The 15,470-nt window shown below is 63.8% G+C and overlaps 2 protein-coding genes across 3 annotated transcripts; both read left to right on the forward strand.

The window, feature by feature from the left end:
• The first annotated feature begins 1,847 nt into the window (after positions 1–1,847).
• On the forward strand, positions 1,848–10,825 carry MAP2K7 (mitogen-activated protein kinase kinase 7). 2 transcript variants are annotated; one of them, XM_028093183.2, is made up of 12 exons: positions 1,848–2,053; positions 3,792–3,839; positions 6,854–6,995; positions 7,199–7,265; positions 7,384–7,497; positions 7,583–7,702; positions 7,848–7,955; positions 8,063–8,242; positions 8,345–8,425; positions 8,537–8,679; positions 9,214–9,259; positions 9,374–10,825. In XM_028093183.2, exons 1-12 carry the CDS (start codon positions 1,930–1,932, stop codon positions 9,506–9,508), a joined length of 1,308 nt encoding a protein of 435 aa, XP_027948984.1. In that variant the 5' UTR covers positions 1,848–1,929; the 3' UTR covers positions 9,509–10,825. The 2 variants fall into 2 exon arrangements, with proteins under 2 accessions (XP_027948984.1, XP_027948985.1); XM_028093184.2 differs by lacking the exon at positions 3,792–3,839 and having other exon boundaries at positions 1,849–2,053.
• A 1,245-nt stretch (positions 10,826–12,070) lies between these two features.
• On the forward strand, positions 12,071–15,430 carry TGFBR3L (transforming growth factor beta receptor 3 like). The gene is made up of 7 exons (XM_088017615.1): positions 12,071–12,155; positions 13,067–13,203; positions 13,282–13,590; positions 14,211–14,331; positions 14,424–14,582; positions 14,791–14,863; positions 15,258–15,430. Exons 1-6 carry the CDS (start codon positions 12,086–12,088, stop codon positions 14,856–14,858), a joined length of 864 nt encoding a protein of 287 aa, XP_087873741.1. The 5' UTR covers positions 12,071–12,085; the 3' UTR covers positions 14,859–14,863; positions 15,258–15,430.
• Positions 15,431–15,470: the final 40 nt, after the last annotated feature.

The raw sequence follows: 15,470 nt of genomic DNA on the forward strand, positions 1-15,470 counted from the left end.
CACAAGGGACCAGCGACCCTCGCCCCCAACTTTGATGCCAATCCCTTATTTATAAGTTGTTTGCTACAGACACGTGAACTTTGGCTATGCATCAAAATCAACATCCCCAAAACAAAACATCGCAGGCCCCACCCCTGAAAGACTGACGCAGGGCTGGTTGGAGGCCAGGAACCTGCCCGTAAATAAACATCCCAGGTAACTGATGCAGGTGGTCCTAGGCCTGTATGTTGGGAACTATGGACCTACAGAATCTGGATGTCCAGTGCAGGGATTCTGAACCCTTTTCAAGTCCTAGAACTTTTGAACATCTGATAAAAGCTGGGCACCTCCTTTCCCAGGAAAATGCTCGGGTACACATACACGCAAAGTTCTGCAAGCAACCTCAGGCAGTCAACAGATTCCCCCAGATGTCCCAGAGGGCCATTCGTGGACATCCTAAGGATGGCAGACTGCAGGGGTTAAGAACGCCTGCCATGGAGGTTACATTCTTCTGAGCACAGGCAGGGACTTGTCTCTCAAGTGTTCCCTGTGTGAGGGAGCATCTATCAGTGGGTGCTTAATAAATAATATGAATTAGGAGAACTAAACTTCTGATCTCTGCTATCCACTTCTGTTGTCTAAGCCTTCCATTTCACCAGACCAATGACAGGCAAGCAAAGACACAGACGTGCCAGAATCAAGGCTATGAGTTTCTGTCCTGGAAGCAGAGGCAGGGAGACCTCGGCTTATCAGGAGAAATTAGGTGGCATCCTCTGCCCAGCTTTTTTCTGGAGAACCCCTTTTCCTCTACATTCCGTTAATTCTCCAGACTCCACTCTTTTGTATCTGTTCCACCCATAAGTTGTCACCACGGAAGTCCCCACAAGCCTTCAGCGCCCACCAGTGTTCCTGTACTGGACCAGGAGCAGGTAGGGCATATAGCACAGCCTGACTGACCCTGACCTCCTGGGACTGGACACCTCGAGGTGTCTGCAAAAGGCGAGCCTCTTCCTGGCAACGAGAGCAGAGGCAAGCTGCTTTCCGGAAACTAGGATTCCAGTTGCGGACATTTTCCCTGGCACCCATCAGACCAGTTAAGCGGCGGGAAAGACAGGCTGAGGCGCATTAATACCAAGGCCCGTCTCCTGCACTGTCCAGGAGCTGGGCTCACATTCCGGGGAGGGAAGATGAGGGAAAGTCTTAAAATATCCCATCCGGGTCTGACCTGGAACTCTTCTGGCCATAACCCTGGCCCTGTGGTCGAGATGAGGGGTCCCCCATGCCGCTGGTCCTAGGGCCCCTACAGTGACCGAGCCCTACCCCGCCCCTCCCGCCAGTCCTTGGTCAATCCCGAGCTTGCCGAAATAGAAAGGGCTCCCCACGGGCGCCTAATTATGGTGAGGAGGCAGCAATTAAGCCTAACAGGGATCCTAATGAAGCACTGTCCCAGACGAGAAAGGCAGTTCGGAGGGAGCGTGGGTGCCAGAGAACAGGCCGGGCGGGGAACAGCGAAAACGGGGAACTACTCCCAGCAACAGCGGCAGAAGAGCGAGCCAATGTTGCGCATGCGCACCAAGGGCCACGCGCGGGCTCGCTCCTACCCCTCCGTACGCAGGCGTGCCGTTTTCCCCGCCCGCCCTTCCCTGCAGAACAGTGAATGGATTTCAACACAGCGCCTCTCGAGAGTGCGCTCGGAATCCGCGCGTGCGCATCACGGTGAGAGGATTTGCACGTTGCCAGACGCGAGCTCTAGGTAGTGTCACCCCTCCCGCTGGGAAGAAGCACGCATGCGCGGAGGGTAGGCACGAGGGACGGGCGAGTGCGCGCCGCGGGCATGCGCCGTGCACGGAGAGACGGCGGCTCCGTGGGGTCATCCAGGCGCAGGCGCAGTGCGGTGTTTGTCTGCCGGACTGACGGGCGGCCGGGCGGTGCGCGGCGGCGGCGGGGAAGATGGCGGCGTCCTCTCTGGAGCAGAAGCTGTCCCGCCTGGAAGCAAAGCTGAAGCAGGAGAATCGCGAGGCCCGGCGGAGGATCGACCTCAACCTGGATATCAGCCCCCAGCGGCCCAGGCCCAGTAAGCACGGCGGCGTGGGGGAGGGGGCGGGCGGGGCGGGGCGCGCGCCGCGGGCAGCCCCGCCCCCGCCGTCAGGCCCCGCCCCCGCTTCCGGGGCGCTCTTGCTCCTCCTCCCCGCCACCCCGTACCCCCTGCTGTCGGCTCGCTGGGAGAGGGTCACGGTGACCCGGGGGGCGTGGGGCCGCGGGCTCCCGGGCGGTCCTCCTCCAACGTAGGGGTTTCCCTTACGGGGCCTACGAGCCCAGTTACCCGGCCCCAGGGCAAGGCCCCCCACCTGATGACCCGCCCCCTCACCGTGATCCTCGGAGCCTATGTCACCGTCACCTACCCGGAGCCGCGCTCCCCTAATCCATGCGACCGTGACGACATCCAGATTCCTCGCAAACACGGACACCCCTTCCGACCAGATGATTTTGCTCCTGCCATCTCAGTGCCTGGCGGGAGGGCCCTTTCCCCTTCCGCACCTGGGTCCTTGTCAGATGGTTCAGTGGATGATCCACTCACACTCACTCGTACCTGGCCCGGGTGACACCTGAGGTCATTTGACCACAGATAACTTCCTATTCCTCTGACCTCCTTCCCTGTGGCTGTGTCCGGTAATCCCTTTTTCCCAGGCTGGGACCTTGTCATTGGGCCTACCAGGCCCGCTCTCACGCACACCCTACCCACATACACCAGGTCCCCTCGGACTTCTCTGACTGGTTTCACTGCCACCATCTTGGTGACTGTCTAGTTTCTCCAAAAATACACACCCAGCCCCCGGCCTAACAGCTTTTCCTCACCTGGACTCAAGTGACTTCCTCTTCCCTGCACACCCACACTCACCTGGCCTAGGGTTACGTGAGGCCAGTGTGGTGATATCTCGACCTCCCAGCCCACGTACACCTTATCTCTGATCCCGCTATCTCTGTGACTGCCTCCCTGGCATCTTATCATCTGGAATCAAAAGCTGCTCCTCCTTCCCCCAGCACTCACACCTGGCCTGGGATTACCACAACCACTGTCTAGTTTCTTTGTTATGTCCCACGGAACGCCCTCCCCAAATCTCTCAGCTAGAGGGCATCAGGTCTTCACCCCACAGACCTGATGAATAGCACCCCACCACACACTCTGTGTCTCTTGAGCTGGCAAATTGCCCTCCTTTGTACTTCTTCTGTTATGATCCTTGTAGCTTATGTAGCTCCCTGTGGGGTCATCCTGGTAGGAGGGGGCACACACCCCCATATCAGGGTATTGGGGTCACTCCCTGCTCGCCCAGCCTGACCTTCACAGCCTGACCGCCCCCAATCCCTGTGTGCGGTCCACTCCTCATCCCTCACTCTTCTGACTTGGGGTAGCGTGGGTTCCTCCCTGGGGCAGAAAGCCCTCCCAGGACTGGAGGGTCCCTGCTGGGCTCTGCGGTGCTGCCTCCCCTAGCCCCGGTGTGGATGAGACAGGGCTGGGTATGGGGCCGGGGATGCCTTATGGGGTGGCTGTCCCAGGTACAGAGTGAGGTACGGTGAGGCCCACGGCGGGAAGGCCCCTGAGGAGCCCCCTTCAGGCGTCTGTGTCTGTGTCAGCTCCATCCCATGCTCCCGGTCCTCCCATTTCTGTCGGTTTCTACCCGTCTCTGCAATTTGGTGCCTCGCGCCTCCCTCTCTTCCTCGTTATGATTTGATTTCTTTTCTTTTGGACAAATCAGTTGTTTCTGTTGTGATTTATCGTGGTGTTGTTTTTTTTCTTCCTTTTCCCCATCCAGTTATTGTGATCACTCTAAGCCCTGCTCCTGCCCCGTCCCAACGAGCAGGTACCAGCCTTTTTATCATCGTCGCTTGGACATCTGCACCATTGACCTAACCGCTGCCCCGCCGCAGAATGCCCTCCCCCACCCCCCATGCTGTGTGTGCGTGTGCGCGCCTGTCACTCTTACTTTCTCTCCTTCCACACCATCAGTGATCAACAGTGTTCAGCCCACTTGGCCTCTTCTTCTGTGTCCACTCGCCTTCCACTCCTCCCTTCCTGGTGGGCTCAGGTTTGGACTCCCTGGAAGAGGAAGTGAGCTCCTTTACCCACCGGGAGTCTGCCGCCTGTGAGAGGGCACGTGTGCGCGCGTGTGTAAGGGGAAGAGAGAGAGAGAGTTGCGCCAGGCCGTCGCTGTGCCTGTTGATTTGTTTCAACAGCACAGCGAACACGTATCGCCCGACTTGAGACACAGCAGTGGACAGAAGGGACCGCGGGCCGCTCGACACGTGGCTGACGCTCACGGACAGTGAGCACTTTCCCGGTCTGGGAGAGGTGGGGAAAGCAGGGATGCCTTGTAGAAAAGGCCGGTTCTTCAGGGGTTGGTCAGTCGGGGAAGCCTCTGGAGAAGCTGGGATCTGAGCACAGGCTCGTGGGAGGCGGGGAGCCGGAGATTGCAGGTGGAGGAAGCAGCCGGCCGGGGCCTGAGCGCAGTCGCTAGCGGGTCTGGAGCAGATGTGTGCGCTGTGTGTGTGTGTCTGTGTGTGTGTGAGAGAGCACAAGGGACAGAGAGACAGACACCTGGGTGGGGTCTGGCCCTGTTGGCCCTTGTGTAGGTGGAACTAGATTGGGGCAGGGTGTGTGTGTGTGTGTGTGTGTGTGTGTGTGTGTGTGTGTGTAAGACAGCGTGGGGCTGGCTCTGTTCAGGGCTCTCGGCATATTGTCTGTATGCGTGTGGGGCTTTGTGCCGTGTCCTGTGTGTGTGCACGCGCACGCACGCGTGCATGTGTGTTGGACTGACAGCCTGGTACGTCTGTGGCTCTTGTTAGCCGTGTGCTTCCATGCGCTCTCTTGTTCTCTCTTTCCCTCTCTCTCTCACTCAGCCTCTTGCTCTCACTCTGCCGCGTGGCCTGTCACCACCTCTGTAACCTCTGTTCTCAGGGCCTTTGTGTACCTCCTCCCTTCCCCCACCTTAGCCACCCTACACCAGCCCCGCTCAAGTCCCCACCATGTTTCAGTTTGTAGGGCCACTGGAAGCATCTGCCCCCCCCCACCCCCGCTGCCCCAGAAGTATGGAGAGGGCAGGGGTGTGGTCCTCACCTCAGAGAGGAGCTGACCATGCAGGGCAGAAAAGGGGCCCAGATACCCCCCGGGGGGCGAGAGCCTGGCAGTATCCTCAGAGAGTCCAGGTACAGGGGAGCATTGGGGGGGCCCCTCAGGTGCCCGTGAGGTGGCTGAGCCAGAGAGGGAGGGGTTAGGACTTGGGCCGTGACAGAGGAGTGAAGCAAGGACCCTACAAAGCCAGGGCCAGAGCAGCAGGGAGGGCGCTCAGGAGGTGAGGCCTCTGGGCCAGTGCAGGTGCTGGGCCTGGCCATCTCCCCGGGGCCTCCCGAGCTCTTCCTTTGCTCTGAGCAGGCCTTAGCAAGACCTGTGTCCCTTCTGTGACTGCAGACCAGGATCCCGTACCTGCTCCCTCACTCTGGATGTGGTCAGGGGTCCAGGGTAACAATGTGGGGAAAGTACCCAGATGCCAGCAGTTCAAGCATATTTGTCTCTGTCCATTGGTCACTGGGCCCACGTTACCAGGTGCTTGCAGAACTGTGGGAGGAAAGCATGGAGTGCGGCGGGGGGTGTAGGCAGAGAAGGGGGCATCAGCTGAGGGTTGTGGGAGAGTGGCAGGCCCCAGGCCTCCCGGCCAGCCGTTCTCCATGGGAAGGTCCTCTCTGGCCCCACTTAGAGACTTTTTCAGCCAGTGCCCTACCCAGCTAGAGAGCCCCTTCTGGAGCACCAGGGCCTCTGGGGTACGAGGCTTCGGTGGAGGATCATCTGTCTTCTCCAGGGGCCACACGGATCTCTGCTCCCACCCTACTGCCAGCCCAGCCAGGGAGGATCCTAGCCCCGCAGGAACCTACTGTTCTGTCCCAGGCCCCTGTCCGGCCTGTCTCTGCAGTGCCTCCTCTGGGCAGCTGGGCCCCAAGTCCTGGCTCCCATCTGTCTTGTCTGTCTCCTGCCCTCCCGATCCCCGAATGCCGCCTGCCCGTCCCGGGGTGCCCGCTGCCTGCCCGCTGCCTGCCCGCCTGCCTGTAGCATGCCCAAGCTGTCCGCATGCAGGCTGCTGAGAAGCCCCCACCGCCTGGCCCACTCCCCACCCCCCCATCCCACCAGCCCTTGGAGGGGCTGTGCCACCTGGATCCCCTCACCCTGAGGACACAGGCCCAACCTGGGGGCCTGCCCCCACCCATTGGCCCCAGCTTTGCAGGCCAAGCTGGGAGGCTTAGAGATGAGCCTGCTGGCTAGAGGGTGGCCCTCCCTGACCCTGGAACAGAACGTGGGGCAAGGCAGCTGGAAGCGTGGGGCCCTCGCCCAGTGTCTCCCTGGGGTGGTCTGCCTGATTCTTATTGGGCAGCCAGGGTCAGTGCTGCCAACAGGCCCAGAACCCAGGCTGATCCTGGCAGGCATTCCTTCCTCACATGGTCCAGAGTGTGGGCACTGTGGCTCTGGGCCTGCTTCCTGGGCAGAGGTGGGGAGGAAAGGGACATATCAGGAAGGCTGCCTGGCTGAAGGATGTCATCAGTCTCTGGGCCGTGATCCCGTGTCAGCATAGACTTGGGGACAGTCCCTCAGCCTCTGAGGACCACCTTTCCCTGCCAGCCTACTCCATCTTCTGCCAGGTCAGGGGGGTGGGAGAAGGCACCCTGAGAGTGGTCAGGGAGACACTAGCTCTTCCAGCCCAGTGGGGTGGGGGCTGGGGGGGTCTGTGCTGGCCTACCTGGTGCCAGGGAGGGGGAGACCAGAGTCCCAAGGCCCGAGTGCCAGGTGGTAGCTAACCCCCTCTCACCCTTGGTTCTCACCCCCCACCAGCCCTCCAGCTCCCACTGGCCAATGATGGGGGCAGCCGCTCACCGTCCTCTGAGAGCTCCCCACAGCACCCCACACCCCCTGCCCGGCCCCGCAACATGCTGGGGCTTCCGTCAACCTTGTTCATGCCCCGCAGCATGGAGAGGTAAGCTGTTGGGACGGGCCTAGCTGGCCAGCGGGGGGTGGGGGGGGAGGGGGTGGGGAGGTCAGTGTGGGGAGGGTCACTTCTCCTGCCCTAGGGAGGAGGGTGGTTAAATCTATGGGAACCTCTGTGTGTGGGGGACTGGGGTGGCCTCTGTTTGGCTGGGATCCTCCTCCACCGGGACCTCCTCCCTGTCCCCCCCCCAGCATCGAGATTGACCAGAAGCTGCAGGAGATCATGAAGCAGACGGGCTACCTGACCATCGGGGGCCAGGTACCACCCTGGCCCTGGCCCCCTGGGGGGTGGGCAAGACGCACCGCGGGGTTAGGCCTTGGGGTGGGGGCGGTGCCCCAGGCCTGGCCCATCCTCCAGTTCTGGCTGTCCTTACCAGCGCTACCAAGCAGAAATCAACGATCTGGAGAACCTGGGGGAAATGGGTAGCGGCACGTGTGGCCAGGTGTGGAAGATGCGCTTCCGGAAGACGGGCCATGTCATCGCCGTCAAGGTGAGCCCCGCCCCGGGTGGGCCCCCCACCCGCACCCCGAGACCCCGGCACTCCGGCACTAAGGCTCCCCTGGCCCTCCGTGCAGCAAATGCGGCGCTCTGGGAATAAGGAGGAGAACAAGCGGATCCTCATGGACCTGGACGTGGTGCTCAAGAGCCACGACTGCCCCTACATCGTGCAGTGCTTCGGCACCTTCATCACGAATGTGAGTGTGTGCCCGGCCGGCGGCCTGCACCGCTCCCCTGCCTCTCTGGGGGCTCCGCGGGGTCTCCTCCATGGCTGGAGTCCGTGGAGGGGGGAGGGGGCAGGGGCTGCAGCTGTGCCCAAGCCTCCCTGTGCTGCCCCCGCAGACGGATGTCTTCATTGCCATGGAGCTCATGGGCACGTGCGCTGAGAAGCTCAAGAAGCGGGTGCAGGGCCCCATCCCTGAGCGGATCCTGGGCAAGATGACGGTGGCGGTGAGCGGGCCGGGCAGGGGTGCAGCCGGCCGGGTCGTGTCTCCCCCCGCCCCGGGGCCCGGTCCTCCCGTCACCGGTGCCCTCCCGCTATCCTCTCCTCGCTGCAGATCGTGAAGGCATTGTACTACCTGAAGGAGAAGCACGGCGTGATCCACCGTGACGTCAAGCCCTCCAACATCCTGCTGGACGAGCGGGGCCAGATCAAGCTCTGTGACTTTGGCATCAGCGGCCGTCTGGTTGATTCCAAGGCCAAGACGCGCAGCGCCGGCTGTGCCGCCTACATGGCCGTGAGTGGGAGCCGCGTGGCGCCTGGGCGGGCGGGCGTGGGGGATCGGGGCGGCGCACCCGCATCGGCCTGGGGGTACATCCTCCCCTTCTCCTGCTGGCAGCCGGAGCGCATAGACCCCCCGGACCCCACCAAGCCGGACTACGATATCCGGGCCGATGTGTGGAGCCTGGGCATCTCCTTGGTGAGTGGGGGCCCCCGCCTTTTGGGCAGCATCTCCTCAGGATCCAGAAGGAGGCGGGAAGGGAGGGGAGGAACCCGTGCTCAGCCCATCAGGCCTAGTCCTCTCTTCTAGGTGGAGCTGGCAACAGGACAGTTTCCCTACAAGAACTGCAAGACAGACTTTGAAGTCCTCACCAAAGTCCTACAGGAAGAGCCCCCACTCTTGCCCGGCCACATGGGCTTCTCAGGGGACTTTCAGTCCTTCGTCAAAGACTGGTGAGGAGCCTGCCCCCCCGCTTGGGCTCTAGGGAGGTTCGGGGCCGGACTTCTGTGGAAGCATGGGTGGCTGTGGCGAGAGGGCAGGTGCTCCTGGCAGGGATGCAGGCAGGAGCTGGGCCCAGAGCTCTGGGCATTAGGAGTCGGCTTTGGCCCTGGCCTGAGCCTCCCTTTGCCGCGGGAGGTTGTGCACAGCAGATATGCCCCAGTGCCAGGGGGTCTGTGCGTCCAGCCTCCGCAAGCCATTGAATTCTGCCTGCCGTCGTGTCTGCGTTTGCTTGTACCGTGGGAGAGCCCCATTTACCTCTCCCACAAGCCCCTTACAATCCAGTTTGGGCTTCTGTCGCAGGCGGGATTCCCAAGTGCAGGCCTTGGGTCCTCGGGCTTTTCAGCAAGCAGCCCTGGGTCACGAGCGCACAGCAGCTCCTTCCCCGACATTCTGAAGACCCCCATCTCAGAGCCAGGACACTTGAGTCCCCAGGGCAGCCAGGCCCCTCCTTCCCCAATTTTTATTTCTCTTTCCTTCTCCTTCAGCCTTACTAAGGATCACAGGAAGAGACCAAAGTATAATAAGCTACTTGTGAGTACTTGCGGCCCCTACCCGCTCCCTCCCACCGGGACATCCGCCCGGGGACCCGAGCAGCCACCCCGGGGGGAGCCTCCCTCGTCCTCAGCCCCACCCCTCGGCCCACAGGAACACAGCTTCATCAAGCGCTACGAGATGCTGGAGGTAGATGTGGCATCCTGGTTCAAGGACGTCATGGCGAAGACTGAGTCACCGAGGACTAGCGGAGTCCTGAGCCAGCACCACCTGCCCTTCTTCAGGTAGCCACGTGGTGGCGGCCAGCCCCACCGGGGGCCGGGGGCATGGCCACAGGCCCCCCTTCCGCACCTGGCCACCCAGCTGCCCACCAGGGGGACCTGGGACCTGGACAGCTGCTGAGGGCTGAGGACAGAAAGAAGGGGGTGCCGACCCACCCCCAGCCCCCTGCCCACCAGCCGTGGACAGATGGGCTCGCCAGGCCCCAGCCCTTCCCGTCCCGGGGTCAGCCGGCCTCCCGGGGTCAGCCAGCCGTGCGCGTCCCCCTGACAGACACTGTGAACGGAAGACAGCAGGCCACGAGCAGACTCGCTATTTATTCAGTCGTAACCTCTGGGCTGGGGCGGCCCCCAGGGGCCGGGAGAGAGCCGCCCGTCCCGCCCCTTCCCCCCCCAACGCGCCATGTGCCATCCCCTCCGCCTCCTGCTTCCCTCCGCAGACCTGCTCCCTGCCTCCATCCACCCTCTCCCCCATCCCCTGTCTACCTCTCTGACTTTCCCCATCTCCCTCCCTGCCTCTGCCTCTCTCCTGGCCCATACCCGGGCTCCCCTCGCCAGCCCCCCCCCGGGGGACTCCTGGGTCCACCTGGGTCTCCGGCAGTGGCGAGTCCGTCAGCTGGTGTCCTCGCCCCAGGAAGGCAGGCTGGGCATTACGACTGCAGCTGGGCCTGGGCTGGTCTCTCTCTCTGTCTTTCTCTCTTTCTCTCTCTCTCTTTGATCTCAGGGGGTCCTTTTTGGAGTTTATTGTATTTTATTGTACTTGGTGGGGTGTTTGGGGTGGGGGGGGCAAAGAGCTTGTTCTCACGGGGTTTGTCGGTACCTTCAGAAACTTTTACCAAAGTCATGTTTAGCTGCTTGTGGTGGAGCCCCCCGACCGCCTGTGGGTACAGGCGTCTGGGGCCGGGGGGCGGGGCCGAGCCCCAAAGGTGGGCTCTGGGGGCTCCTCCCTCGGGGTCAGCCCTCGGGGCTGGAGACTGGCCACAGCTCGGGGGGGGTGAGTTGAGGACCTCAGGGGGCGTGGAGGGAGCCCGAGGGGCCGCGGCCACACAGGGTGGCCTTCAGGGAAGGCGGGTGCAGGGCACGGTGAGGGCAGCAGATGCTGCTGCGGCAGGGAGGTGGTGAAGGGGGTCAGTGGCAGGAGCGGGGCCCCGGGGCCCCGGGGAGGCAGGGATCGAGGGTGCAAGGGGCGGGTGTGGGGGTTCGAGGACGTGTGACAGGACAGAGGTGGAGCTGGCTGAGGGCTGGGCGTGTGTAGGCAGTCACGCCCTTGGAGTGCCCCTGAGCGCCCCTCGACTCCCCCAGAGCTGGCCAGTCCGCCGCCCCCCCCCCCCCCCCCCGCCCTCTGCAGCAGCCGGACTGGGAGGGGGTATGTTTCCTTTTTGTTGGTGATGCATGCAAATTAAGTGGACAACAAAACAAAACAAAAAAACAAAAACAGAAACCCACAGAACCACAAAACCAACCAACACCAAAGGTGAGGAACTTGGCCGGACGGAGCGGACGCAGTCTAGGCCTAGGCATCACTGTATCCTGTCTGTCTTGTGGACTCTCGTTCTGCGCCAAACTCACAAAACGCCGCATGTTCAAAAGTCCTCGAGTTCTCTGCTCTGTGTCCCCTGCCCGGGAGGGAAACGGCCACCTTCTCTTGCCCCGGTCCCCTTTGTGAGGGGATGGGGGCAGGGTGGGGGGCCCGTAGGCCTGGTCCCCCACCCTCCCTCACCTGGCCCAGCCAAGGAGGGGAGGGGAGGCGAGGCCTTTGTGGGTAGCTGGAAGGTTCCGTGGCTGGGCCCAGGGCCAGTGGAGGCCCTGGGCCAGCCACCTGGATTTATTTTTATTTAACTACTTTCTGTTTTGTGAGTGCGTCTGCCCGCCCCCGCCGCCCTTCTGCGTGAAGTGGGGGGGTTCTGGGGGAACCTCTTCTCTGCCTCTTTCCTCTGCTCTCCCTCCGTCGCCAGTCACCAGCCATCCTTCTCGACCAGGCAGAGGGGGGAGCAGGTGGGCGGGCGGGCAGGGGCCTGGGGTGGCCTGGCCCAGGCCGCCGGCCCACGACCCCTTCCCCGGTCGCCAGTATTCCCCCAGCCCTTTTTAAAAACGAAATGCCCCCGTTTGTAAATCCTTAGACGCTTGAGAATAAAACCCCTCCCTTTTCTTCCACGGAGTCTGTGGTGTGTCTTGAGCTTGGCAGACCAGGGCAGCAAGAGGTGGGAAAGGGCTGTGAGGCCTGACCTTTGGGGGGGCGGGGGGAGCCGTGCCATTCCAGGGGATGGGGCCTCTGCACTGGGGGGCGGGGGACTGAAGCCCAGCCGGGCCTGGAAGGGTGGTATTTGTAGTGAGTTGCTGCATATCAAGCGACCAGTGTGCCAGACCTCCCTCCCCACCACCCCACCAGCCACAGGTTGGCCAGAGAGGAGCCCTTAATCCCTGGCAGACCTTGGGCGCTGGCTCTGATGCACACCCCTCAGTCCACCGCCCCCGCCTCCTGGGGTGGCTGCTCAGCCAAGGACAGGGCTGCCTGCCCACCTGCCGGGCCTGGGTGCCATCCGGCGGGTGGCTGCACTCCTGGGGCACACTTCGGCGCCGGTCCAGCATGCTGGGTGCCACGCTCCTGCTGCTGGCCCTGCTCCCCGGGGCCGCCACCTTGCCCAGCGGACCGCCTGGTACGTAGAGGCTGGGGACACGGCCCATCAGGCTGCCATCCCCGCGTTGCCTTTTCTTGGCTCCACCGCCCCTATGCCCTGCCGGGGGGAACGGGGGGTGGGGGGGCAGGTGGGCTCTGCCTCTGTCTCCCGTCTCCAGATCCTTCTCCTGGACCCCCAACTTCTTCAGAGGCCCCAGCAGGTACACTGAGGCCAGTGACCATGGGAGAGCGGTGTACCAATGCTTTTAGGAAACGTGTGGGGACCGTCCTGAGAACATTATTTGACAAGGATCCCAGCGGAGTGCCTCCCTCGGGCAGAGGGGGTGTGGGTGCGTGTGGGTCCCCACCCTGTGTTGCTGCTGCGCTCGGTCTGGGAGCGAGGAACCTGGACAAACGGAGAGGCGGGAGACCCTGGTGGCCCGGCTGGGCTCCAGCTGTGCCAGAGGGGCAGAGAGACGGCGCCTTCCTTCTCCCCTTCCCCATTGGTCACGGTAACCTTGGAAAGGAAAGGGGGGAGCAGCACCCTCCCCCAAGCGGGCGCTGGGCCCCTTGGGTAGCTGACCTCACCCAGCCGGGCCGCCTTCCCCGCCGCGCCCCGGGTCAGGCACCCTTCAACCCTGCCCCGCCAGGGAGTCCCAGGTCTGCTGTGGGGGGAGAGATCCACGTCTGGAAAGGGGGGCTCCTCCCCAGAGGCGCACAGCTTAGCTCCCAGCCTCGGCTGCTGGGCTGTGGCGGCCCCCGGACCTTCAGGGGACGTACCATGCCTACTCTGCCAGCAGTGAAGCCGGCGCGGAGCCCAGCACCGAGCACCCGGGAATCCCTCACCGCAACAGCACCCTTTTTCCAAAGGAGGCGGGAAGGTTGCTCCGCTGGCCTGGAGGGGCTAAGGGGCAGCGCGACCTGCTTCGTGTCACCCTTTCTCCCCGCCAGCGCCCCCATTCCCCGCGGCGCCCGGGCCCTGGCTGCGCCGACCCCTTTTCAGTCTGGAGCTGTCGGACGCGGAGGACGCCTTCCCGCGCCGCGCGGGGCCGCTCGAGGTCCCGGCCGACAGCCGCGTGTTCGTGCAGGTGTGGAGGCGGGGCGCGCCGGGGCCAAGGCGGGCCGGGTGGGGGGCGGCCGTCGCTGATCGCGCCCCCGCCCCCTAGGCGGCCCTGGCCCATCCGTCTCCGCGCTGGGGCCTGGTCCTGCACCGCTGCTCGGTGACACCGTCCTCGCGCCCGGCCCCGGGGCCCGCCCTGGAGCTGCTGCGCGGGGGCTGCCCCGCCGACTCCTCGGTCGTCCTCCCACCGCCGCCGCCGCGCCCGGGTGCTGCCGGGCCCGCGCGCTTCAGCTTCCGCCTGCGCCCGGTCTTCAACGCCTCGGTGCAGTTCCTGCACTGCCAGCTGAGCCGCTGCCGCCGCCTCCGGGGAGCCCGCCGGACACCTGCGCCTCTGACGCTGCCACCGCCATCGCTGGTGCGCGAGCGCACGGCCGGGAATCTGGGCGCCTGGGCCAGTCGCGGGGAGGGGGGGGCCTGGACACAGGCCCCCCCCCCCCGGCCTCTGAAGGAAGAGCCCCTTGGAGCTTGGGGATCTCGGGGGTCCGACGCTTTGGAGGCTGGAGACGGGGGTCCCTCGGAGCTGGGGAGAGTCCCTGGGTCTCGGGCTGGTGGCTGGGCTCAGGGACGGAGAGGGAGGCCCGTGAGGCTCTGCCTAGGGGTTCCCCAAGGGGACAGGGAATGGACACCGGGCTTGCTCTGGGATGCCTTGGGCGGAACTCAGAGGTCCCTCCAGGGCTGGGTGGCTGGATGCAGAGGCGGCCAAGGGGCCGGTCGGGTATCTAAGGTTCTCAGAGAACTGGGTCGTGTGACCTTGAGGGGCTGCAATTTGGAGTCCTCACAGGCTGGGTGGCTGGCTGCTTGTACATCTTAGGGGCTGGGCTCGCGGACCTCTCGGGGGTCGGATTTCCAGGAGTTCACTGGTGCGACTCCTGGTCGCAATAGAGAGCTGGACACGTAGACCTCTAGGGAGCCCCGGGGACAGGTCCCTGAATCCTGGGGCCTGACTGCCCATCTCTTGCCTCCTCCTCCCCCCAGTGTCTGCCTCAGGATGAGGCGTGCGCGGGCGCCGGCAGCGACGAGAGCCTGGGTGCCGACAGCGCCCACCTGCACACGCTGACGCAGCCCATCGTGGTCACAGTGCCGCGGCCACCCCCCAGTGAGCGCGCAGTTCTCCGCAGGGGTCGGGGAACGGGGGGTGGGGAGGACATCTGGGGCCCGGGCCCAGTCCCTGTGTCGTACTTCCCACAGGGCCATCCAAGGGCGTCCCCGGCAGAGCCGTGCGCCCCGAGCCTCCCGACCCGGCCCCGGCGGCCCTGGAGCCTGCGCCCGTGGTGGCGCTGGTGTTGGCTGCCTTCGTGCTGGGCGCCGCGCTGGCCGCCGGGCTCGGCCTCGTCTGTGCGCATTCAGGTACCAAGCTCCGCCCGCCGGGACTTCCGCCCGGCCCCCAGCCTATCCCCGCGGGTCGGGACCCCGGGTCGCCGCGACCCAGCCAGTGGAGCCCCGACCATCCCCAGACCTGCCTGCGCTACGCCCGCGGCAGCCCCCAGGGGGCGCCCTTGCCCCGGCCCAGTGCGCAGCAACCCCTAGTGCTCCGCAGCCTGCCTCTCCTTTCCAGCGCCCCCAACCCCCGGTCCGGCCCCGAGGGACTCGCCCAGCGGCCCCCAGCCCAGGAGGCCCCAGTGAGGCAGGTAAACGGGGGGGTGAGGGGGGGAAAGTGTTGTAACGTGGAGCCGGTAGGACAGCTGAAAGAGGGAGGTGATGATAATGGCGTTTTAGGCTTTCCCTGTGCCGGGGAGTGTTCGGAAGGTTTCATGCCTATTAATTAATGTAATTCTCATAACAACGTTCAGGTAGATATTATTATAATCCCCACATTAGAAATGAGACGCATGAGGCACTCTCTGAAGTAACTTGTCAAAGGCCACAAAATTTGGTGGAGCTGGAATTCAAACTCGGGCACTGGGTCACCCGTGGCCAACTTCGGGCTCTGTGTCACAAGAGGGGTCCTCAAACCTCGGACAGACACTAGACGAAGAGAATTCGCGACTCAGACCTAGCACCCACCCTCACTCCCGCACACAGACTGACGGAGGAGGCCAATGATCCGCTGGGAAGGGGGTGGCCTGTGTTGTGTCCTTTCCTTCGCTCAGCCCGGGTAGCCCCTCCGCAGGGATGGCGCACCCCCAGCAAGGTCCCGAGACACACCAGCCACGGCCTCGAACCAGGCCCGCCAGGACTGCACCGGCCGCGGCCGACCTCGGACCCGACGGGACCACTGTCTCTGCTCCGAACCCT

The sequence above is a fragment of the Eumetopias jubatus genome, unplaced genomic scaffold (genome assembly GCF_037043125.1).
Source record: "Eumetopias jubatus isolate StellerSeaLion01/CBP00866 unplaced genomic scaffold, mEumJub1_p1.0 scaffold_1, whole genome shotgun sequence".
Taxonomy (NCBI): Eukaryota; Metazoa; Chordata; class Mammalia; order Carnivora; family Otariidae; genus Eumetopias; species Eumetopias jubatus.